The 26488-nt window shown below is 41.3% G+C and overlaps 1 protein-coding gene across 1 annotated transcript in view; it reads right to left on the bottom strand.

Annotated features, from left to right (window-relative positions):
• Window positions 1-13226: 13226 nt before the first annotated feature.
• The window catches only part of CRB1 (crumbs cell polarity complex component 1), a 232150-nt gene continuing 218888 nt past the window's right edge, over window positions 13227-26488 (bottom strand). Inside the window, exon 13 of the mRNA XM_030302046.1 lies at window positions 13227-13442. Coding sequence (XP_030157906.1) covers window positions 13227-13442 — 216 coding nt within the window. The remainder of the gene's footprint in view (window positions 13443-26488) is intronic.

Raw genomic sequence — 26488 nt, 5'->3', positions numbered from 1 at the left:
TTAAGATATCTATTTCTAAAGGACAGACTTAGAGGCTCTTAGAAACTAAATGTCCTTGTTTATCTGATTGTCTGTCACCACTATGCTCAATCCTTTCACCAGGCAGCACAGGGCTCTATAATGAATGCTTCTTTGCAATACTGAGGGCCACTTTACTTACCTTAGGGCTAACTGAGGGTGTGGGTGCATGTTGATGGAAACTAATTTTTACTGTCTTTATCTTGATAATAGCATTCTCTAGAAACGGTCTCTGCTGTCCCTGCCTCTTAAATTAAAACTGTGTCAGTGCTGTTGTTAGGATTCTGTGCTAAGATCCTGATGGTAGAATTCAGGAATGTTCATGAATTAGTTGTTTCTTAAATAGCGTGAAGTAGACTCATGATCAAGAGGAGAAAACTGTGAATGTTCTCATAATCAGCACTAGATCTCCCTTCTCATGCAGAAAATCTGGATTTTCAGGAAAAGATTATTTTCATGAATAAATTTTCTAATGCAAATGCCATTTTGTTTAGCGGAACAGACCCTGATTCTGGGTAGATATTTGTAAATGAGAATGTAAGTTTCAGAAAGTAAAACAAATACCCAAATCTCATCCCCCAAAGCTCTTCTTATAAGGAAATAGCTTTCACAGAGTCTCTGTCAGTACTCACATCTTTCCTGTGTCGCGCCCAGTACTTTGTTCGTGTCTGTTTCTTAAAGCTTACTTAAGAGGCAGAATTGTTTTTGAGCAAACCGCTTCGCATTTTCATTTGGTCATGATAGGGAATTATGTGTATTTAGAAAGATGCACATTTTATTTTGAAAATAATAGGATTTTGTGCAATATTTTTCCTGCATAATTTAGTTTATATAAATATGCACATCTGCTTTTCTAGCAGATGCCTTAAGGTCATGTTTTTCAGTATTTGTGTAAAATTGTATGTAGCAATGTTCTATGTGATTTTAGAAAAAAAATCCTTTATATTGTTGGCAGGAGAAATGTCTTTGTTTATTTAAAGTAATTATGGATATTGCATTATTGTATCATAACTAACTGCCTCAGCAACAATAAATATGCAATAAGGAAATCCTGAACCTTAGGTTAGTATTGACAATACTATTACTTTAAAAGAAATGTATATAGTGCAAAATGCTGATTTTACATGTGTACATGTAACAGATATTCAGTTCTACCACATAAATCTAAATGGCATTTGTATGGTGATGACCACATATGTAGATTGTAATATCCTTTGTGATGAATCTTTGGTAAGATTTATAAAGGGCATTGCCAATACTCCTTGACTGTCTATAAATTAAGTTAATTTTTGTATGATGTACAGTTTGTTTAACCTTAGAGCTTCTATAGATTTCTACTTTTATTATACTTGAACGAGGCAGAAAAGCACTGTGGAATATCTGTAGCTCTGGATGCGATCTGCAAACATACCAAAAAATTAAACAAGGTACTGAACAGCAATATTAGCTGGATGCTTTCTATCCAGAAAGCTGTGGTTTTTTTTTTTCAAACCATCCTTTAATTAAGTAATTTAAAACATGCAATCTTTTATCTTAAAAGATTGCAAAGTCACAAATGATTACCTCTTTGATATGATAAATGTCCAGGTCTCTTTTGTCTCTGTGTTATTTCACTTCTCAGATGAGAGCCTTAATGAGGTACCTTAACAAATCCACCCTCTGGTTGGTTATGTGATGTTTAGGAAAGGACAGAATTAGAACCCTGTGCATGCTAAATGCACCACAGGCATCAAGTATAACTTCCATGTGGTAATTTTGAGAACCATCTAATGATCATATACCAAAAACAAGACTTCTTGACTCTGTTACGATTTAGTACTTACAGCAATGCCTAAAACAGCAAGCAAGTATGAACTGCATGAAGTCCACAACTTAATATGCATAAAGGTTTTTTTTCTATAAAAGGTACATGAGGGGTTCAAAATGGAACTTTTCCAAAGGTTATTTCTTTTGCTTTAAATGACTGTTTAAAAGTACTGAACATCTTGAGCTTTCTTGCTAGACATGGTGACAGATATCTGTAAAAACCTACCCAGCATTGAGATTTGTTTCAGTGTTCTTGCATCCTTGAGGCTACAGTATAAATCATCTCTAAAGTTGACTACTATTGGGAGGACATTGTGCATAAAAGTGTTGTTTGGGGATTTTTAAAAAAATATGCAAACACAAATATTGGATGAACTACATACTACCATAAAGTGCCCAACAATGCAGTTATGAAATAAAATTGGTCATAATTAAACTTTTGCATGGTGGTGACTCTTCTTTTATAATTAGCCAGTTATTCCCTCGGTGTTCTAGGTGACCTGCTGTCGGACCCAACTGTCTTCATCCCTGAGCTTTGTAACTGTTGCAGTGTAAATTCAAGCCTGAATCTTTCTGACAGGTCTGTTCGAGAGGTATCCATTCCTTCATGTATGGTCAACTAATTATATTCAGTTCTAAAATCATAGAATAGGTAAGTAGAATGTCACCAAATGTACCAGAGCAGGACCATCCAAGCCAAACGACTGTATTTATTGACTTTCGTTTACAAGTCAAGGACAGAGGTGAAATACAGTAAAGTATATGAACAATGCTCTAGAGACTGGAAGGGTGAATGTCTCATCCAAGAGCTATGATAGTTGCACCTAGGGCAAAAGTCAAATTCCTACTGAAATGAACATGAAATTTCCCTTCAGTTGCAGAATTTTGGGGGGTAATATGCTGAGATTGTCTTGTTTCCATAGAAGCAGCTATGGTCTGACAACAAGAAAAGAGATATTATCCTTGTACACGTAAAGTTTAGCTAACTTTTATTGATTTAAAAAAAGTTAACTTTTTTTTTAAATCAAAGTATAGTTGACATGCAATGTTATATTAGTTTCAGGTATATATTGATTTGGATTTTTTACATTTTGCCTACCACGTTCACAAGGGTTAGTTTCAATACCTCTCAGTGTCTGTGTATGAGAGATGGTCATATCTTTATTTTATTAATGCAGAAACAAAAAACACAATTGGATTTCCTTATGTATAAGTGAAAGAAAATATCCTCTTTGGAGTATTATTATGTAGTGAGTCTGAGAATCTTCTTGCCTAGAAGTAACAGAATGAGTTACAGCACACATAAAAAATTTGCACATACATGAAAAATGTAGCATGAATAGCATAAAAATAAATAGTGTACTGTGTGTTTCCAGGTGAATTAAAACCTTCCCCCAAGTTCTGCCATTGATTTGAGTCTGTTACTTAATTTCCCTGAAGCTTTCCATCTCTTTATTTAAAATAGAAGTTATCTGTTCTTAGAATGAATTATTACTGAGAAACTGTTGTGTAGATGTTTGAACTCATGGTATTTTGGAGTATGAAACTGATTTATAAAGCACATGAATCTTATATTTATCTAATCCGGTAGCTCTCAAACCTAGCTTTTTATTAGAACTAGCTGCACAACTTTAAAAAGAAGAAAAAAAGAAAGCACCTAGACCGTGCCCTTAAGAGTTGCTGGAGTAGATACTGTAATTACTCCCATGTAGACCTGAAGAAACTGAGGAATAAAATAGATTGGTAATATACTTAATGCCCCATACCAACAAATGACCAAGCTGGGGTATGAACCTGACAGTTTGGTTTCAGCTTCCATTCTGTTAGGCAGAAATGCAGGACAGAAATTAAATGGCATGCCCAACGTGGATTCCCCGTATGATTTTCTTTTCTATCGACTTTCCCCTTTATTGGACAAGACTTTTTTTTTTTTTCACAAAATGTACTATGCAAGATTTTAATTTTTTGAGTACAGAATTTCCTGATAACATTTGGTAAGATTGTGTTAATGTACAGATTCTTCATTTCTCTCTTTTTTTCCCCCATACTCTCCAGCTCAGTTAATTCAATCCCACCTAACCTTTGTATTATATATACATGTTCTCTGTAGTATCTCTTCCCTTTCTTTCATCCCTTTTAATTTTAGGTGCAGTTGTTGGATAGCAGGTCAGGGAGCCCCATTTTGACTATGCATGGTAACTGTAAGAGAATGCTTGGTGAGACCAATTTTGAGAAAAAGGAAAGGTATAACTTAAGAATTTTTAATGTGGAGCCACTGTTACACAAAGCTGTTCAGAGCACCTGAACACCCTTTCAACATCTTCACAGATGTTATCTACAACGTTTTTATTTTTCTCCTGTTCAAGAAGCAGCATTGGTGACAAACGTCTTACTCTTCAGTTTGGTTTTGTTACTTTAGAATCACACTTATTCTTTTTTAATGTTTATTACTTTTGAGAGAGAGAGAGAGACAGCATGAGTGGGGGATGGGCAGAGAGAGAGGGAGACACAGAATTCGAAGCAGGCTCCTGGCTCTGAGCTGATACCCCCCCAACACGAGGCTCGAACCCATGAACGGCAAGATCATGACCTGAGCTGAAGTTGGACACCTAACCTACTGAGCCACCCAAATGTCCCTGAATCAAACTTACTTCAAATATGGAGACTGTTTCTTGTTGATGGTGTTTTCTAGTAACTGGCTTTAATTTTAAAGAATGTATTGAAAATGCACAAATTCCTTTTTATAACTCCAGTTTCTAATTTGAGGTCTCACTTTGAGATACCGAAATAAACTGATGGTATTCGTTTAGAATTTAACTCAATTTTCTCCCACATGTAAACTTAAAAAGGCATATTGAAGCAATAGCTAAGTTTTCAGAGATTTGATAAATGTCCGAATTAGATACAACCCATTAGGCAAAAATCCCAACTTGTGAGACCGACGTGAGGAGGAAATGCTCTGTTTTATATTATTGGCTCCTTATATATTGGATATGCTTATTGACAGACTGTTAGAAAGCCTCTTGAGTTTCTAAACAAATGACAGTTGAGAGGCACTTGAAATTAGTCTTTTCAAAACTTCCTGCTAGAAAAATGTAAGCAATGATTTCTCATCAAAATTATATTTAAAAACCGGGTGATCACATTATAGCAAAGTAACATTCTGTACAACTACCAAGGAATACTATTGGGGGGGATTGTTGCAGAGTTTTGGTACTGATATGTATTTGATATTGATATGTATTGATATTGACATTGATATGTATTGATACAACCTGCCATTGTAAGGCGAACTAAAAGTCTCTGGAGATTTTGATTTCAAGATTTTAAAAGGATTTTCAAGTGGCTTTGCTAACACTATTTTATTACAAGGTGTAGGTTAGTCTAGGGTAACGGTGTTAACAGTAGAGACCATTACGTGTTTTTTAACGTTTAAAGTGAATAACGTATACAACAAGCAACTGACATTCAGTTTGTTCCAGTGATTTCTCTACACGTTTGTTTAATGATTTTGAAAATGTTAGCATAGCAGGGAAGAATTTAGAGGTCATTTAAGACTTATTTGTATTTAAATTATTTGATAGAATCTGCATCACATTCGACCCTTGGCACATTGTAAAGCAGGTCATGATCTCCTTTTGACATCACGGGTATTTTGAATGACATACTCAGCAATGTGGAAATTTCAGCCTAATTAGCTGCCTCTTATTCTGTGATTTGTCTTGGGTATCCTTGCTTATGGGTTGAACTTTTTTTTTTTTTAACCTTTCTCATCCTATTACATTTTAAATGTCACCAGACCAGTGTTTATATAGTTGGCTTCTCCCTTCCCTCTCTTTTCTATCCATTACTACCTCTTCCGCATAGGAGCATTTCTTTCGGAGCTCTGCTACTTTTTCTGCCCTGGACAGCAAAACAACCTCCTTTCAGGATAATTGACTCCTTTCAGAAATTTCTTGGCTGTTTTGTGCAATCTTTTCTACCACCACTGTTTCTCATCCCAGGTAAGATTTCAGAAAGTATGTTTGATTTCAATTAATTATGTTGTACTTGGCACCAAATGCAAGACATTTGGTGATTTTTTTTCATTATGTGAATGAACTGGATCATTTCTCTATCAAATGTGAGAGAAGTATTAATACATGTACTGGTTTTAAAATCAGATTTGTATGTTCCAGATATGTTTGAATAATTCAAAACATGCATTCTGATAACCTCACGTGGGCTGGGAAGTTCTGGAAGCCCTAGAGGTCTGGGCATCTGTGAAACTGTCAGCAAAAGAATGAGTTGGGGAGTTGAGGCAGGAGGAGGGGACCCTCAGATCCCTGGGCTCTGAGAGAGCTCAGATCCCTGGATTTAATTAACTTCAGTGTTCTGACACCCAGAAGGTGAGAGTTGCAGAAATGTAGGGAGATGCCCAGGAGTCACCAGCTAGCTCAGTTTGCTCCCTTGTCTTAGATGGAAGAGGTAGCAGAAATTGATTAAGGGGTAGACTTTAAATCAGAATAGAATAATCTGTGCTGAAAAGTAAATAGTATTGAACAAAGTTAGATTTCCTTCCATGAGTCATAAAGGGCGATTATGCTGATACACAAGAAAGTTTAGTGGGTCACAACACTGATGGGGGAAAAATAGCTAAATCTATTTTACACTCACATGGCAGTTTGTTGCTATAATTATTAGATTGTCCTCACTTCTCTTCAGTTTGAGACACTTAAGTCTTATTACTACAGATTCAATATTTGAACTACATTAGTACTTGGCCATAGAGGGATGTTGGATTGAAATCCACGTACTATTCTGATCACCAGTCAAGACGACCTCCTGGCTTCCCTTCTGTCTATCAGAAAATGAAATACCAATGCGTTAGAGAAGTAACAAAGACTTTTAGGAGAATTTGATCCTGGGTTCCTGTGAATGTCTGTATTCTGGACCTCAGGGACCTAGTAATTTTAAGATCTCCATAACAGAAACCTTAAGAGTAAGGCTTGGGGCGCCTGGGTGGCGCAGTCGGTTAAGCGTCCGACTTCAGCCAGGTCACGATCTCACGGTCCGTGGGTTCGAGCCCCGCGTCGGGCTCTGGGCTGATGATGGCCCAGAGCCTGGAGCCTGCTTCCGATTCTGTGTCTCCCTCTCTCTCTGCCCCTCCCCCGTTCATGCTCTGTCTCTCTCTGTCCCAAAAATAAATAAACGTTGAGAAAAAAAAAAAAAAAGAGTAAGGCTTAACTGAAGGCTTTTCTGTATAACAAAATGTTTTCAAATTAAACCTACTCTTGGTGGTTAGTGTTTAGTTGTTTATCCTTTTGCAAAATTAAGCATTCCCAAATTGTTCAAATGGAGAGCATTTTTTTTTTTTTTTTTTTTTTTTTTTTTTTTTTCAGAAAAGCAGGGCTGAGCTGGTAAAGTAAGTTTTCTGAATTACCTCTGTTATGGGGAAACTAACCCAGAAGTTACCTTGTGGATAACTGCCCCAAGCAGAAAAAGGTTTTTGGATGCTGAGCAGGCTACTGAACGAATTGACCTATGAATTGACATATTCAAACCCATGACAGAAAGGGCTGAGTCACAAAAGGGTTCTCGAGCACCTATACTCTGGGGACTTTTAACAACATACACTTGTTTCCATTCAGGGTTTGCTTTGTTTCAGCCCCGAATGAGATCTGATTTTGAGGCCTCAGCCTGCAAACCATGAGTACCTCCAAGAGGTGCTCCACTTAGAGCTGGACGATGGATTTGGGAGCAGTTTTCAAGGGGATGTTGTCACCTTGTCACCTACCGTATCGGAAGGCTCTGGGACTGGTTCTTAAAGCAGCTTTCCTTAGGCCAGTGCTGCCAAATATATTTGATGGATGTTGTTCCCAGGTTTCTGGAACCATGTAAAGTGAAGCCTGGGGACCAAATCACAGAAGAATGGGCCTAAATTGGAAACATGAATTTTTTCAGCGCTATTCGATGCAATGCACAATAGTAAAGTTGCACTTTTGCTGGAAGCAGATTGAAATGTGAAAGGTCATATTCACTCCAGAATTAAGGAAAGTTTCATGGTTTGAATCATAACCCCATAGAGCATAAAACCAGGTGAAGCTGGCTAGCTAATCATCATTAAAAGGATGATTTACATCAAAATACATGGGTCAATCTTTCTTGCTCTTGATGTTCTCGATGATTGTGATTTCTTAACAAAAGAGGCTTAAGAAGTAATCCCTCAAAGCCTGGGGGGGAAAATCATGTCTGTTAAAGCAAAACTTTTTAAAAAAAATTATTCTTGGGGCGCCTGGGTGGCGCAGTCGGTTAAGCCTCCGACTTCAGCCAGGTCACGATCTCGCGGTCCGTGAGTTGGAGCCCCGCGTCAGGCTCTGGGCTGATGGCTCAGAGCCTGGAGCCTGTTTCCGATTCTGTGTCTCCCTCTCTCTCTGCCCCTCCCCCGTTCATGCTCTGTCTCTCTCTGTCCCAAAAATAATAAACGTTGAAAAAAAAAAATTATTCTTATCGTCAGTTGTTTGGGGGACTGAGAAACCTGAGACCTTTTGATTTATTTTCTGACATTTTATTGAGAGCCTATAAGTAGTATGTACAATTCATGTCAGTCTTAACAGACGAAGTGATTTCTTTGGGAGAGCCATCACGGGGCCATTGTGACTTATGGGAATGATGTGAAAAAATAATCTCTCTCTGCACAAAACCTGCTTATTTTACAAATACATCACAGGGTGATGTTAAGGAGGGGAAGAAGAGTGGTTACTCGCATGGTTTGCTTAGCAGATAGAGTGGAAGGTGGAAGAAACTGTTACCTGTGCTAGCCACTAGCCCTCCTGACATCTTATCTGAATGCTAATAATGAATGCTACACATTGTGTGCTTACAGCTAAGTGTTCGACACTAATAAGCATTATAATATGCCTAGGAGAGACAGAAGTATTTTGTTCCCATTTTCCGGGCAGTTCACATCACTTGGATGGGGCAGATCAGAAACTCAAACCTTTGTCTCTAGAGGCTCTTAAAAGGAGGACGAAAGTTTCTCTTTCAAAGAGCTGTCGTAAGGTTTTCAATGAGACACGCTGCATGTAGTGCAGCAAGGGAAATACAGCCTGGGCCCTTAGCTGGAGCTCCCTCTAGGATCCCTCATTATCATTCTAATAATCAAAATTATCATTATAATGATGTCTTCTCGTTCTACCTCTACAATTACCGCCACTAATACTAATTGGTAACAGTAAGGGGCGAGAGGACCTGTGAGGCGGTGATTATTTTAGGAAGTAAAAGAGGGGCAGGTTTGACAGCTGATTTAAGTTACGATCATTTGTCACTTCCTGCTTCTCTTTGCACTCACTGTGACTACACGAGCCCTGTGAGAGGCCGCTTGAAGGAGCCTTCCCATCACTCCTCGTAAACACACACCAGATGTGCTTTATCCATTGGCTGCCTTCCGCCAGCGTTCACCCAGGGCAGGAAGTAGGACGACTGTGTCCACTTTCCACCCCTGTCCCAAGCCTGTGAGCAGCTGCCCTGGAAGGACCGTGACCCTTAGCGCCACCCAGAGCTGTGTTTGCATTTAATGGATCCTCACCTAACTTTTCCACTCTGAGAGAAATCAGGCATACATTTGTCATATTTTATTAATAATGTACTAATTATTATTATGCAGATGAATACTGCATAGTCTACTCGTTCGTTCCTAGGGCAACAGTTTTGGAACCAAAGAAATGAGAATCAGAGAAGTGCGGCCTATTGCCATATTCCTTAGTTGACCTCCTTGGTGTGAATAATTGTATCTCTGGAACCAGTTGCTGTATAACAAACCACCCTAAACCCTTGTGGCTTCAAACGATGACTTATTATTTCTCTTTGTGGATTGATTGGGGTTTTGTGGTTCTTTGTTTTTTTTCTGGTCTCACGTGGGTCACTATGTGGCTGCATCCAGCAGGCATGGTGGCCGAAAGCGGGCTCTGCCGGGAAGGCTGGCACAGCTGGGCCTCTCTCTCCACGTGGTTTTTTCATTCTATCCAGGAGTGGAGGGAAAAAAGCTGCAAGCCTTTTGCACCTGGCACCATTTCCATGACGTTCTCTTGGTCATTCCAGCCCTGATGCAGGTGGAAGTCAAACAGACTCCACCTCCTGATGGGAGGGCTGGCAATGTCGCAGTGCGAAAGAGCCTGAGTGCTAGAGAAACGGTTTCGGCCATCTTTGAAAACAAGTTAACACAAATTGTAAAAATATGTATCAGGGGCGCCTGGGTGGCGCAGTCGGTTAAGCGTCCGACTTCAGCCAGGTCATGATCTCGCGGTCCGTGAGTTCGAGCCCCGCGTCGGGCTCTGGGCTGATGGCTCAGAGCCTGGAGCCTGTTTCCGATTCTGTGTCTCCCTCTCTCTCTGCCCCTCCCCCGTTCATGCTCTGTCTCTCTCTGTCCCAAAAATAAATAAACGTTGAAAAAAAAAAATTAAAAAAAAAAAAAAATATGTATCAAGCGAAAGTTGCACCAACCCTGGTGATGCTGGATTTTTCTACTAAAGGTGAGGTTTATCTTGTTAAAGATACTTCAGAATAAATACTCCTTGGGGCTAATTTTGAAGCATTCCTGCATAAACTTGTTCAAAGATGTAGAGATCTGGCTTGCAGGGCCAGCCTGTAAATTACCTCCTGTGTTTGGATCATCCACATGGAACAATTCACTTATTCATGCCTGCATGCATTCATTCATGCATATATTTGAATGTGTTTTCCTGCCCAAATCCCTAAACTGGACACGGTAAGAGGGTGAATAGCCAGATAAACTAGACGTCTTTTTTAAACTTAAAATATTACCATTGACTGTGATCTTTTTCTTACCTGTGTTAATCCCAATAGGACCCACTTCTACTCTGATTTTTTTTTTTGGTAGTTTTTTAAACTCAACTACTTTTTTTCCTTTAAGCAAGAACTCTTTTTATCCTTCCCATGTAAACCTCTATTAAGAAGTTGTTAAATTGTTTTTAATGTTTATTTATTTTCGAGAGAGACAGAGACAGAATGTGAGTGGGTTAGGGACAGAGAGAGAGGGAGACACAGAATCCGAAGCAGATTCCAGGCTCCGAGCTGTCAGAGCCCGATGCGGGCTTGAACTCATGAGCTGTGAGATCATGACCTGAGCCAAAGTCAGATGCTCAACCGACTGAGCCACTCTGGGATTTTCTGGTACCAGGTACAAATTTGTACACCAGTCATTCATTATTTGTTCATTTATGCAGAAAATATTTATGGTGTTGTAGGCCTGTTCTAGGTAGAATATGCTGCAGTGAAATTAAAAAAAAAAAAACAACAACACTTCTTGTCATGTAATTTAAATTCTAGTCAGGGGAAATAGCAAAAAAATATGTGATTTGTTGTGATAAAGCAGAGGTCAGGGAGATGAGGGGAAATGATCAAAAAGACAGAGAGGGGTGCCTGGGTGGCTCCTTCGGTTAAGTGCCTGACTCTTGATTTTAGCTCAGATCATGATCTCACGGTCATGAGATCGAGTCCTGCATCAAGCCCCATATCAGGCTCTGCACTGGATGTCAAGCCTGCCTAAGATTCTCTCTCTCCCTCTCCCTCTTCCCCTTCCCTGCTTAAGAGCAGACACATGCTCTCTCTCTCTCTAAGAAAGAAAGAAAGAAAGAAAGGAGAAAGAAAGAAAGAAAGAGAGAGAAAGAAAGAAAGAAAAGAAAAAAGACAGAGAAAAGCTGGACAGTGAGGTAAGAGGAAAATCAAGAAGAAATGGTGTCTTGTTGGGTGGAAAGTACTTGAAGACAATGGCAATTGTTTCAAAGGCTGCTGAGAGCTCAGGTTAGCGAGGACTAAGGAGGGACCACCGTATTTGGTGATGTGGCCGTCATCAGCGACCCCCCTGACATGAACTATTTCATGGAGGGGGCTGCAGACAAAAGCCAAATTAGTCTGAGTTCAAGAGAGAATGAGGTGAAAGGAAGGAGAGGCAGAGAGTCTAGAAAACTACTTTGGGGATATTTTGCTAAAAGAAATGGGGAGGAATAGGATGGTAACTGAAGTGGGCTGCAGGAGAGAATTTTATATAATAGGAAATATGACAGCATGTTTGGTGCTCCAGGAATGATCCAGCTCGGTGGAAAAACATGACGTGGAAGAGAGAGGGGCAATTTCTGGAATGATGTCCTTTAGTAGCTGAGAAGGATGGATTGCTCTAGAGCAGATTTTAAATATTCATGTTATCAAATTTTTTGAGCATATACCCCAGATATATATATATATCCATATATATATGGAAATAACATGTTTATTATAACTTTTATTTATATGCTATTTTACTACATACAAACTGTTCTCTATATGCTACTTTAATGTTTTAATTTCAAAACATACATAAAATTCTAACCAAATCGTCGGGGAAAAATATAGAGAGAAATAAAAGGCCTAGTATTTTCCCTCCATACCCCACAGATAGTCTTACACACGTACCCCTTAAAGTGCATACACCTCCCTTTGGGGTTCTTTCTTACCTGTAGACAATGTCACTATTTGACGCTGACTCTGACTTATCAAAGAACAGTTGGAAGGAAAAAGCTTGATCTTTTAGGTTTGAGAATTCGTGTTTTCCTCTTATCTTGTTTTCTGTCTAGGGAAGTGTGTTGACCTTCAGCTATCCCTTATAGAGAGCCATGACTTCAAAAGTAATGCTTGATATGATCTAGTTAAAAGATCTAATTCACAAAAGGATTCTTCAAATGCACCTTGAGGCTACTTTGTGTCACATGTAGTATCACAAAATGCAAAAAAACAAAAAAAAAAACAAAAAAAAACCCCAAAAAAAAAACAACAAAAAAATCAGAAAGGAGATTAGTCACATTTCCATTTTTATTAGCTGACATTGGGTCACTTTTTAAACATAGGTTATTCCCATGGCTTTCTTGAACCCATGATTAAAGGGGAAAAGTATACATCTCATCGTAGGTATATATACAACTAAAATCTTTCACCATAGGATAGGAAGATTGAGAAATGTATTTTGTAGTTTTCGTGTTAAAAAAAAATGCGGTTTCCAGCTAATGAGCAAACTAAGGAAGGTGTCCCCAGGATGTAAGGGGTAAAAAGTTTAAGTGATAGGCACTTAACTATCCAGACACTAAGTGACTGGAGCTTTTCCCAGAAGACACTGCTCTGGAAGATACTTTTGCTAATTATGAGGCTGAGATCACTGGCACGAAAGCATTGCTCTGTCACTGGCTAATATAATAAAACGATGTCACGTTGAGCCACCATGAAAGTCTTTAAGGTGGCCAGAGGAATCTTTCCCACTGTTTCAGTGAGACCCCAGTTGTAAATTGATATGTTCAGGTATGTCGGAAAGACGCTCAGATACAGTCATCACGTTCACGAGTGTGTAGATCTCTTTCTCGAGGAGACAGATGCTCCTAAATCAGCCTCTCCACTGCAGGGGGTGGCATCATGCTCCACATTTCCACTCGAGAGCCTTCCTTTTCCTGACGGCTGGGGCTGTAGGTTCCCTGAGTTGCCCTTTTGTTGGAGGCAATAACGGAAGCGACCACCGCCAGAAAGAGGATCAACAACAAGGCTGACGTCACTGAGCCGACGGCGGTGAAAATGTCCGAGACCAGGTCATCTGCCAACTGGAAGGATTGAAATCATTGTGATGTGAATGATAGAGAAGAGGTAAGTGTTCAAAGTGATGGAACCACCCTGGAATGAAAACCAACCAGAATGCTGGTGCCACCCAGTTCTGTAAAAAGACGAAGGTACTAAAGGGAAGTCAGGTTTTCTTATTCCCAGGTCCTGTGAAAATGACTATATAGGTAACACCTAAGGTCTAGAGTCAGAAAGTGTGGCATGAAATACCTCCTCTATTTATTTTGCTTCTTAATGTCTGTGACTGAGATCATTCGTAGGACATCAAAGGCAAAAGACACCCACACGTATATCTGTAGTCATTCTATAGCTATACAAACATTCATAGTATCTTCCCTTCCTTGCCAGAAGCTCTGGTTTTGGATCGAAGGAATAGTTGTTTCACAGCCTTTTTGGGGAAAAGAAGCAAATTAAATCAGTTGGGTCTCATGGGAAAGACCCCGAGACAGAGGAGGAACTGCAATGTGCTAGTCTTGCAGGCAGTTACCAGTCGTCACTTTGATTTGGATTCGATGTGACAATTGAATGGTTGTAAAAACACATGAGCTCGATGTGGAACCAAACACCTAGAAACAGAAAACTGCGCGTAGAGCCCTGTCAGGAGGCGCTGGATCCGGGGCTCTCGGGGGTGTTACTTGTACACAGGGGTGTGTTTAATGTTCATTCCACTGTGTTTGCCAAACACTTTTTAGCAGTCGGTAACCCGAGGCTGCGATTTAGTTGCAGAGCAATATGACGGGTAGGAAGCAGTCACTATATGAATTTTTTAACTGATTTTCAAAGAAATATGCCTGTCAGTAAAAGCAGCGTTACACAAGTTTAGCTTTTCATTTAGCTTTCTCTGTGACCCACCGCCCCCCACCCCCCACCCCGTTACCAGACCAAGCTACTGTTATATATGGAGCCTTTGTTTATTTGAACCTCCTAGGGAATTTTAAATATCTTCAGTCTTCTTAGCCTTTTTTGGTTCACTGTGCCTGAGTTTCAACTATCATACAATGAATATAATATTGTACATCTTCACAGTGTTGTCTTAGCTGTACTGAATGTCATTCCTGCTCAAATGGGGTTCACTAGCTCGTTTGTTCATTCAACAATATTTATGGACCATCTACTGTGAACCTTTTATTGAGCTAGGAACTAAAAATACAAAGAGAATTCGAAGTTTGGGATCTGGAGCTCAGGTTCTGGTGATGGGAGAAGGCAAGGGGACACACACACACACACACATATGCACAAATGCTCAACAAATGCTCATAATACAATATAAATACAGATTATGATAGTGTCATAAATGAACTCTATTGGGGTGTAGTTGGAGGAATATTGGAATGAAGCATGTGATTATGCTTTGAAAGGTGAGAAGGCATTCAAATATTTGAAGCAGGAAATTCTGCTTGGACAAAACAATTTGAAATAAGAAGGGCAAAGGGACATAAAAGTCCTTAGAGTTTGGGGCAAGGGTAAGAAATCCAATGTGACCAAAGATATTGTCCAAGAATGTGTGTTTGAATTGGGAAAAGATTTTAAAGTTGGTAAGAGATAGAACTATAAAGTAGGTTAATCTTACAAGAAACAAGTTTCTTGTCAGTGGGGGGTGGGGGGCACCGAAGGAGTTTAAGCAGTAGAATGATGTGATCCGATCCGTGTTTTATTAATCTGGTTCTGGTTACAGGGTGATGGATGGTCATGGTGATGGTGGGGGAGAAGATGGAGATAGATAAAATAGGAGTGTATAAGTCATGACAAGCCATGACCTAGGTCTAGATTTACCAACGGAATGAGAATTGAAGGAGAAGAATGGTTGAGGGAGACTTTCAAGGTAGAGTGGCTCCCTCTTAGATTGTGCAAGGCTGGGCAGCAGCAGAGGAGTGATAAGGATGGCTGGTGATTCCACATTAGATGGTTGCGTGGATGGGAGATCCTCAACTGTGATGGGGTACACAGGAGGAGAGAACAGTTTTGTGCAGGAAGACTATGAGTTCAGTTTGAAAAAGCTAGTTTTGGTGCCTGGCAAACATTCAGGCATGTGGTGCTAACAGATACAAATAATTCGTCTCCTCCTTCCACTTTTCACATTGCTCCAAAAAAAACTCTGGGTTATAAGAGCTTAGGAGTAAAGTCTATAGAGAATTCAAAACCACAGAAGTCTAGTTTTGTTGTGGTTGTTTTTAAATTTTTTTTTAACATTTATTTATTTTTGAGAGACAGAGTGTGAGCGGGGGAGGGGCAGAGAGAGAGGGAGACACAGAATCCAAAGCAGGCTTCAGGCTCCAGGCTCCAGGCTCCAGGCTCAGGCTCCGAGTTGTCAGCACAGAGCCCGACATGGGGCATAGAACCCACAAACTGGGAGATCACGACCTGAGCCGATGTGATGCTTAACTGACGGAGCCACCCAAGCACCCCCAGAAGCCTAGTTTTTGAGCAAAATAGTTTACCTCCACTACAGGGCAAGTTCTCCTGCCATACTGTGTGGCCATCCTTTTGTGAGTCCTTACAGCTTTTGTCTGCAAAGATAACCATGTGCTGGGAAACATGACTAGAGCCATAGACTTGGCCTTGAAAGGTCAAAAGTCTGAGAAAGACAGAACCCAACCAGCAAAACCCCTTGGTATTATGTAGGGAACTTGAGATAATGTACACTCTTGTTCCTAGATGTTGGCTTAATCTTAATCTGTCCAGTAAATTGTGTCATCTTCAGGAGGAAATGAGTGAGTTGGGAGTGTCTACACCCAAGCAGAGAAGAGACAAGGCTTTTGGTTTGCTTCTCTTGTATGAACTTTTCTGGGCCCGTCTCATTCACCCCAAGTCTGATTACACTGGGGAAGCGAAAGCAACCGAGATCCTCTCATCTGCTGCCTTGCAGGGAAAGAGGGGGAGGGAATTATGGGGCATAGCCTGAGGCCTTGTGAGAACCACAGTTCTGGCTGAACCAGAGGGCTGATCTACCTCACATACCTTGTGACCCACAAGGAAGCAAAGACCCTTGTCCACAGTGGCTTCACTGTTCTCAGAAATGTAAGAACGCAAGTACAAATTCAAGGCTTGAGATGCCTGTCACCACCTGCTATGGGACGCATGGTTAAGGCTCCAGCTTAGAGAGGCATGTCCCGCGCTTAAGGCTCAGTGTGTGTGAACACTCGCCAGTCACTTCGCCTCTCAGAGACTCATCTGCACCACCTATAAAATTGGAGATTATATGTCAAAGGGTGGGAATTAGGAAAGAAACTGAATGCAAAAGACACAAAGCATGGCCTATGGTAAGTTCTCAACACATAAAAATAAGAGTGGCCTTTCCCATGTCATTTATCAACCTCGCCGGTTCTATGTACTTGTCAAAGGTAAACCAGCACTCCGCAGTACCTTGCAGTATGGCCAAAGGAGCCAACCTACAAACCTAATATTGCAATTCCAAGCTCCGGATAAAGGTTTTGATGAAACAGTTCGCCTAACTATATCAAATAGAGCATGTCATTAAGCTTTGGAATAAAGCTGAATGAGTAGGGTTTTGAAATCGCCTCTTGAGGGCCCTTTGCTTTTGAATTCCCATGGTTGAAAGGCCCTTTTTTGCCCAGCTATTCTTCAACTGTGCTTAAAATATACAGCACTGCAATGGGTCTTTTGATAACTGAGGCTGCTGTGACTGACACACGAGCTGACGGGGGCCTCCAGGTGCCGGACTGTCCTGAAAAGCAGCACGGATGTCAGGCCAGACCTGCCCCGATGGGCTGTGCGCTCACACTGCACCTGTGAAAAACCTTGTTCTGAAAAGACCTACCCCTAATTAATTACACATTTCATGGAAGGTTCTTTGGTTAATGACATGATGCAATCTGTATTCAGTGATCATGTTAATATCCTTTTTAAATGCATATTTTATATGTGATAATTTAAACTGGAATTACTTTATATTCTGTATTTGCAGAATAAAATAAATAAGTGTTCTTTTTTTCTTTTTCTTTTTCTTCCCCCAGAGAGGATTCATTCTGAAACACTGACTGGTTGTGGCCTACATATGACCCAAGGCAAGGTGACACTCTGGAATTCTAAGGTGAAACTGTCAAACCTTATTTTGATTCTTCCCACTTGAGAGTATGCTGGAATATGCTGGAACCATACGTTTTTGGCTTGTGTGTTGAAAAGGAATCTAATACTGTGTTTCTTCTGAAGTAAGACCAGACACAACAGGAACTTGCTAACAAACCAAAATGGGTTTAAATGCAGTGTGGCCACTGGTGTGGCATACATCTATATGCTAAGTGTCCCCACCTGTAGAGTGGGGACAGGAATTACCAGGTCTCCGAATTGTTCTGTACTGTAGCATTCAGGCACGCAGAGAGCTGCTCACAGGGCGTGGACGCAGAAGGAGAACTCATTCTTTGTGGGGAATCTTGTTTATTTATTACTATCCAGAGTGACCCTTCCCAGGCTGGTTTCCCTGGTCCTGCTCAGGTTTCAGGACTCCTCCCGTCCACAAACCGTTGTGAAATGTCAGCACCCAGGCCAAGCTCCGGGGTGCTGACGGGGAGCCGGCAGAAGGCTGTGCAATCTGGCCCATCGGGCTCCACTGGGCCCTCACTGATTGACTGCTGAACAGCTCACCTAATTTTGAAAACACAAAATGAGCTGGCCTGCCTGGAAAGAGCAAGAAATGAGACCATTTCTGTCCTCAGCCTCAGGATCTGCCTGTCGCAATATTTAGGGCTGGTGAGAGCATTTGGAAGAATGTGAGAACAATACACACATTGGAAGGAGCCTGGGAAAAAGATGAAGCATTCTAGAATTTCCCAGGGAAACTCAACCTCACATTTCCAAGCGAAAACATTAAAGCTTTGACTTCAAGTGAGGACAGTCAAGGACCGATGTGACAGTTACCACCTGTTCGAACTTCTTTCTCTCAGGCCTGGGTTCCATAAAAATCAGCAAAAGTAGGTTTGTGGTTAAACAGTGGTGATGCTTGCGGCTTAAAACTGGCTCCTGGAAAACACTATAGGGGTGTGAACTGCTTCAGATCCTTCCTGGAACTCGATTATATAGATTATGTAAACATACATGGAGGCAATTTAAGATGGGAAATTAAAATGTTTGAATGTGCCTGTTGGATCATGGGTTACATTCCAGCTTCAATATGTGAGTTTTTGAAACTGGTTTGTGGTGTGTGTTTTGTGTTACATGAGTAGCCAAGTAAGACCATTATGTACTATTATGAGAATCTGTGATTAATGTAAAAATTACTTTAAAGATGTGGTTTTTTTAAAGCCAGTTATAATAGTTATCTCCTATCTATATAGCCAAAGCAAAGTGAGGACATGTCTTTAACTCTCATCCCACAAATTCACACACACAGAGAGAAGAGAGGAGAGAGAGAGAAGAACATTCCATACGTAAGACTGAGGAGAGCAGTTCCTATTAAATTTATTGCAACAAGTAGGTCTTCAATTTGGTGGATGTGAGAAACCTCCCACACAGACTTGAGTCCTTGAACTTTATCGCTTATCAGGGAAATGCTAGAAACAGTCATTTCCATAGTAATATTGAATATATGCCAGAACTCTGTTTTTAAAATTAAACTCGCTACAGCAGCCAATTTTCAACCATAAATACACGCACTGTCCACTTTACAGTTGTAAGGGGGGAAATAGGGTCCTGGAAAAGCCAAGAGAGGACTTAGAAAGTGTCCTGGAACAATGAGGGGGTGATTCAGTCAGACGCTCCTTTCCCTGAATAAAAAAGGCTTAGTGATTGAAGAAAGTGTAGACATCACAGAGTGACTGACCTTTCCCTCAAAGGGGCAGGCAGGCAGGTGGCAGGGCACCGAGGAGGGGCAGAGTGTCCAAACTGCAAGCCGAGTAGCATTTCTCCCCTTGGCATTGCCCTGTCTCTGCTCTGCTGCTCCCAGAAACACTCATGTTCTCCCTGGGATTGCTGGGGACAGAACAATGGTGAGCCCCAGCTCCCTCCAAGGACTGTGGAAGATTGCCCTTGGCGTGTGAAGCCCCTCACTAGAGAAAGGAATCCTGTATAAGGTCTTTCTCATTAATTCTCAGCAAGTAATCACACTCCTTTTGGACCATACTGATTGGAGTTGTCACCAGAGTCTGCGGATGGAAAAACCAGGCTGAGAGGAGAGTTCAGCCAACTACAGCACTGGAAGGTGCTATCCTGGCAACCTTCCCAAGTGATTTCCATACCCCGTCCGTTGAAAAGTCTGGAGTAGCTAATGTGGAAATTTGGTGTGGATACATGGGAGATAAATGAGAAACCGGAACTGGATCCAGCATAAGGCTGCACGTTTGATGTTCTAGCTCTACTTGAAAGCACCAACGTCTTTTATGCCTTAGCCCAAGCACGGCACGGGTCCTCCTGTGGACCTTCAGAGAAAGAGCTCAATTTTTCTGAGCTGTGAAATGCGCTGTGACATTGATCACAAAAGGACACATTTATTCCTGCATTCAACAAATAATTATCAAGCACGTACTCTGTACAAACACAATGCTGGTGAGAAATACACTAGGTGGATGAAACTCTGGCCTTGCTGGTTGAGGCACGGGGTCTCTAATTCTTGCTCTGATGTCTCAAACCTCTTTCTTGCTTAAGACGTCAGATTTTAGGCAGGGGCAGAGAGGCAGTTGTAAGTTTGGAGACATTGCTTTCATATTTTTCTCTCCTTAGGCGAGTGGTATAAGTAATAGAATTGTTTTTCTAGGAACACAGGCTTTAAGAATAACACTTCTCGGGGCGCCTGGGTGGCGCAGTCGGTTAAGCGTCCGACTTCAGCCAGGTCACGATCTCGCGGTCCGGGAGTTCGAGCCCCGCGTCAGGCTCTGGGCTGATGGCTCAGAGCCTGGAGCCTGTTTCCGATTCTGTGTCTCCCTCTCTCTCTGCCCCTCCCCCGTTCATGCTCTGTCTCTCTCTGTCCCAAAATAAATAAACGTTGAAAAAAAAAAAAATTAAAAAAAAAAAAAAAAAAGAATAACACTTCTCTCTCCCTCCCTCTCTCTCTCTCCCTCTCTGTCTCATACAAGACCTAAATCCCAACAGCCCAAAGTCAAGGTTTTATTGTGTTTTTTGTAAGTTTATAGTTTAAAGATAATAGCTACCATTTCTGCCGGCCCTGGGTCAGGGGTTTACCAGATGTTGTGCACACAGAAACCATTTTAATTCTCTTAACAACCCAACTTGTGTGTGTGGGGGGTGGGGAGATGATCATTTCCCGTCACTTTCTCAGGGAGGCCTTCCCCATCACCCTCTATTTGCAATCGGCTTTATTTCTCTCCATCACATAATGCCTTGTGACATCTAGGTAGTTCATGTGTGTCTCCCTCACTAGAGTGGAAGCTCCATCAAGGTGCACGTGCTTGTCTTTTTGCTCCCATCTGTCTCCCTAGTGCCTGGAACAGAGTGTGTCCCACAGAGACACTGCAATGAGTGCCATTTGACAGAAGGGAGTTAAAAGCTGAAGAGCTTGTTCAGCTGCACACAGTGAGCTGGAGATTTCGTCTGCACAGAACTTCTCCCTCTTGAGGTTCTTGCCAAATGCAAACCTTAGCATGTGTCTGACCGAGGAACTGAAGGGGCCCGCTCTCACACTCCCGCTAGAGGGTAGGTACCATCCCTGGGGTGCTACTGGCCAACACTGGTGGGGCAGATAAGGAACGACAGAACCCAGGAGCCAGGTGGGCATGAAGCCAGATATTGGACACCATTCCTTTTTGTGAAATTAGCCACAAATAATCTGTTTTTACCTTTTCCTGCCTCTTAGAGCCAGGATGAAATTATCATCCGGGGGCACAAGCAGGGGCCGTTACAGAGGATTTAAAATAAAAAATCCAACCAGCAGCCAGTTATCTTTTTGGACACATGAAACGTTCTTTTTGTCTCTGTCACGTGAACCACTGGACTTTATCCTGGCCTATTTTTGGTCTCAGTCAAACTGAGTGGACAGTCACATTCACCTTCCCTTTTTCTTCTGTTTCTTTCTTCATTCCAGAAAGCAGTGGCTGTTAACTACGGACTCAGCATGTAAATCACACAGTGTCATGAGCGGCTAACATTTACAGTTTTTCAGTCCCGATGCACTTGAGTGCTGCGTCAGTCCACACCCAGACCTGCTCAGAACCAAGTCCCCTACTGCTCTATTTCTCTTTTCTGCATCCCCAGGCACAGCCTGGTTAATAACCTAATTTTCTTTTACCTGGGCAATTAAACTGTCCTCTAGCCATGGCGTCCCCCCCCCCCCACCTACAATCTACATCATCCAGCCAGCCCTATAAACAATAAATAATCAATCAATCAATCACCTTGCTTAGCTGCCTTGGAACCCGATGGAAGTTTACTGCAGCAAACCTAGCCAGTGTCAAACCTAAGTGGCTAAGTTTTAAGTCAAAGTCCTTTATTAACGTCCCCTGTCTCCTCGTGAAGGACAGCATCAGTTACAGCCTAACTAGCACCCTGCATTCTGCCCAGCAACGCTCTCTACCTCTTCGCAGCTAGGAATCATCTGCTCCTGCCAATGCCACATCTTCATGTTGAGACGTGCCATCTATCCAATCCCACTTCTCCTCTTTTTATTTTATTCACTTATTTTCAAAGTTTACTTATTTATTTTGAGAAAGAGAGAGTGAGAGAGCGAGCGGGTGCACGAGCGGGGGAGGGGCAGAGAGAGGGGGAGAATTCCAAACGGGGTCCAAGCTGTCAGCGAGGAGCCCGAGGCTGGGCTCGATCTCAAGAACCACACAGTGAGATTGTGACCTGAGCCACAATCAAGAGTTGGATGCTCAACTGACTGAGCCACCCTGGTGCCCCCTACTTCTCTTTTTAGAACACCACTGGAACTTTCTCTGCGACTTGCAAAGCCTCCCCAGGAAGCCCATGTGTCTCTACTCCCAGAGTCTCTTACATAGCAACGCCCAGGGCTCACCATACATGTGAGGAGAGCTGTACCTGGGCCCACACGGCATGTAGCATGCACTTGAATGTGCTATCGCTCGTGGTGGGTTAGGCCACATTCCACACCTCCCCTTAGGACTGTAAAGGAATGAGTATCTATTTCCTCTGCAACTTTTCAATAATACAAAGTACAATGCTTTGCACAAAGGGGCTGATCAATTGTTACTGACTCCCACACTTGTAATGCTTATTGCTCTGTTTAACGCATTATTAAATTCTTTTCAGTCAGTCATAGGAAGAGTTCTATATAACAGCCCAGAAAGTTTACTGGTAGTGAAATTCATTCCCTCATTTTTTTATGCATTCATTCACTCAAATAAGTTTTACTGAATGCTTTCAAAGTTTCAGGACCTTAGGTCCTGGACATAAGGGATTCAAAGGCGTAGTTATTGTCTTTAAAAACCCACTATTTAGTGGTAGTGCCTGGGGGTTGGGGTAGCTATATAAGCAACCACAGTTCCATAAGAGAGGTGTTATGTTACAGGTGAGTACAGGGAAAAGAAAACGGGGAAGGAAGTAGACTCCATGATGCCCCTCAAGTTTCTCAAAGGAAGTCAACGAGAGAATAAGGTAAAGAAAGTGTTTAAGGTAGAAGGAAACGCCATGATCCAGTGGTAGGGAGAGCAAGAAGCATGGCTGGGGAGCTAGGACATTTTCTGCTTCCCTGGGGAGATTTAGGGAGGGCTAAGTGCTTATGCAGAGCCACACATGGGAGCAAAATAGAATGAGGAGTAGCAGCTCATTTGTCAGGAAAGTCTTTACCCAACCTGGGCATGGAACCCCCCCTACATGCCATTCCACGAAACTGTATTTCCTCTCCCTCAGTGGAGTTAGGAGCCAGAATCACATTAGCAGTGTCATGTATTTTCTCTGCTGGTTCTTCCCTAGCACATATGACCTGTACCCCCTTATTAAAACTGTATCAGCTTCGGGGCACCTGGGTGGCTCAGTTGGTTGAGTGACCAACTTCGGCTCAAGGCATGATCTCACGGTTGGTGAGTTCAAAACCCACAATCAGGCTCGCTGCTGTCTGCCTGTCAGTGCAAAGCCCACTTCCGATCCTCTGTCCCCCTCTCTCTGCCCCTCTCCCACTTGCGCTCTCCCAAAAATACATACATATTTTTAAAAACTATCAGCTTCAAATGTCTAATTCTCTATTTTTATGCCAAGAGACCTTTACCAACCTGGGGTTTGTAAGGCAGAAAAATATTTCAGTTTCTTTATACCCCATCTCTGCCATCGTGCAGTTTTTATTTATTTATTTATTTTTAATTTTTTAACATTTATTTATTATTGAGAGACAGAGAGAGACAGAGCAGGTCGTGCATAGTTTTTAGAAGGTGATCGATATATATGCTAATTGATTTTATACGTCATTTCAAAAGCAAGAGAATAGCAAATGAGTTAAATGGCAGATGGACTTTTGAGACTAAAAGATACTAAAAAGACATGATAACTAGCAACTAAAGGCAATTGTTTGCATCCTGAATTAAAAAAAAAAAAAAAGTCTATAGAAGACTTTATTGAGACAATTGGAGAAACCTGAACATGGGATGATAACTTTCTTGAATGTGATACCAGGATTGTGGTTGTAGAAGGAAGTCTTTTTCTTTGGAGAGAGTTGCCGAAATATTTAGTGATAGTGTATTACAACCTATCTTTCTAAAGTCTGCAACCTACTTTCTAAATAGACAGAAAAAAAAATGTGTGTGTATATACAGAGAGGTAAAGATAGCCAAATGTTAAAAAAAAAAAACAAAACTGGTGAAGCTGGGTGAAGGGTATACATGTGCTCATTATACTATTTTTTTTTCTGATTTTCTTTAGGTTTCAACTTCTCCTACCCCCCCCCCCCCAAAAAAAAACCCCTCTTGGAACAAGAATATTTTAAAGTCATTCCTCCAAACCCCAAATTTGTAGATCTTGCTTCTTCCACTGTCCCTTCTTCTCCTGTTCCAGATCTTGTTGATCTCTCTCTTCTCTATGCGTTTATTACCCAGTAAATCTTGCTCCCAGTGATGGTCTTATCTCCCCTACTAGACACTAAGATATTCATGGATTGCATCAAATGTTAGTTTCCTCATACATCTGGCCCTAGCCCTGCTTCCAGTACCTCGCACAGTGCCAGGCACACGGTGGGTGTTCATGGACCTCCCCACGACCCCCTGGCATCCTCATTCCTGACCTAAAAGCTGTACTTTGGCTCTTTTCTCTATCAGAGTTCTTCCTTCTTTCCAACTGTCTTCAGTTGGTCAGAAAGCTGCTACTAATTCACTCACATTCACATTATGCAGGAAAAAGAGTGCCGAATCCCTGACATCCTTCTGGCTTATCACATCCCCTGTTGGCAAAGGTAATCGAGTCCGTGTCATCGTATTTATAGCCCCCAAATCAAAACCAGTTGCCAAAGTAATGAAGGCCTATTGGTTTGTGTTGACTTAATCCATGTCATAGGAGCTGTAGGAGCATATAAGGATAATTTGACCAGCAAAGGGAAAGCCATAAAAATGATCAAAAAGCCAACAGATATGCTGAGAACACCAAGCTTATTTTACTGAGGATTTATGGCCAACTTATCAGAAAATTATTTGGTCCAAGTCTACATTCAAGTAAGTCCCTCAGTAATTCAGCAAAGATTCCAGCCTCAGGAAAAAAAAATCGCCTCCTATAATGAGATGCCCCAGTCACCCCTAACTGGCAGCACATGTAGTTTAATTTTCAACAGTTGTGAGACTGCAGTAAATCCAGCTTTGGAATACCTAGTTCCACTTAAACCTCGGACCTGCACCGAATTAGCAGAGCAGGAAGGCCCGGCTGCACCATCCCTCCTGACATACCTGCACGAGTGTTTATTAGTCAAATAGAACCGAAACGTCGGACATCCCCCAGATGGGCAGCCGGGCCAGCTCCTGCTGTGTCCCGGCAGAAGTGGATGCCAAATCACCAGGCTCTGCCACACTGTCAGCTGTGTCCCAGGCCTGACTCTGGAGGTTGTATTTTATTGACCAAACTAAAATTGGCTTCCCCTCGTGTAGGTGATAAAGTGTGGCTTGAAGTCACCCATGGAAAATATATTACTTTAACTTGGACAGCTTGTCATTGAGGTCCTTGTTTATATAATCTATTGTGCCATTTACTCTATTCTTATTTTAAAAAGCAAACGCAGAAATAAAAACCTTTTCTTCCAGTGTTTCATTGATGGATGTCTACACCCTGCACCTTCTCTTAAATAATCTCAGAAGTAGCAATTTCGATTGTCATTGTCTGTTTACATCAAATGATTGGACTTTCAGTTTCAAAGTCTGTCTTGTGTAAGATGAAAAACACAGAGCATGCTTTAATGGGAGTCCTTTCACTGCACGGCCTTCTCTGTCCAAAATAGTTTGAGACTTGGTATGTCTAAATAGAGACAGATCCTGCAACACCGAGATTGGTCAGATCCCAAGTGAACATTACTAAAATTTATGAGCTGGTGGCAACTTAAAACACCAAGGTATCTTACAACCAGCAAAGATACGAATCTTCACAGTGTGAGGATGTATGTTAAAACAGTTATTTAGTTTCAGAAATAGAGAATCCTTTCAGGAGTCAGGCTTTCAAATTCCAAATAAGCCATTTGGTAAAAGTCTATAGGTTTTTAAATTGGCAAGATTAAAACACATACACACACACACACACACACACACACACACAGAAAAACCTTATGTTTGACTTTGTTAACAGTTCACCTAAATGTCCAAGAATACAACTGGGGAAAAGGATATGTTTACATTAGTATGAGGAATATAAAGCAATCTTTTTTGGAGGGACAGAAATAAGGTCTAACGCCATTTTCCTATTAGTTTAAGAATATCGCCAAACTAAAATTACCCTATCTCCAGGTGTAAATTTAGCACAGAATTTAACAGCTTATTATAAAATTAGATCAGACAATGTAGCTGAGATGGTTATATTATGTCTTTGGATCTCTAGGTATATACATAATTATAATATTAAAAATGTCTGCATTATCTTTTGAAATAATAGTTTAGGAGATCCTTGCCGAGAAAAGACAGGACTTAGAAGTATTCTGTTCCTTTCC

This window comes from Lynx canadensis, chromosome F1, assembly GCF_007474595.2.
Source record: "Lynx canadensis isolate LIC74 chromosome F1, mLynCan4.pri.v2, whole genome shotgun sequence".
Taxonomy (NCBI): Eukaryota; Metazoa; Chordata; class Mammalia; order Carnivora; family Felidae; genus Lynx; species Lynx canadensis.
This window is presented reverse-complemented; position numbering and strand designations above follow the sequence as displayed.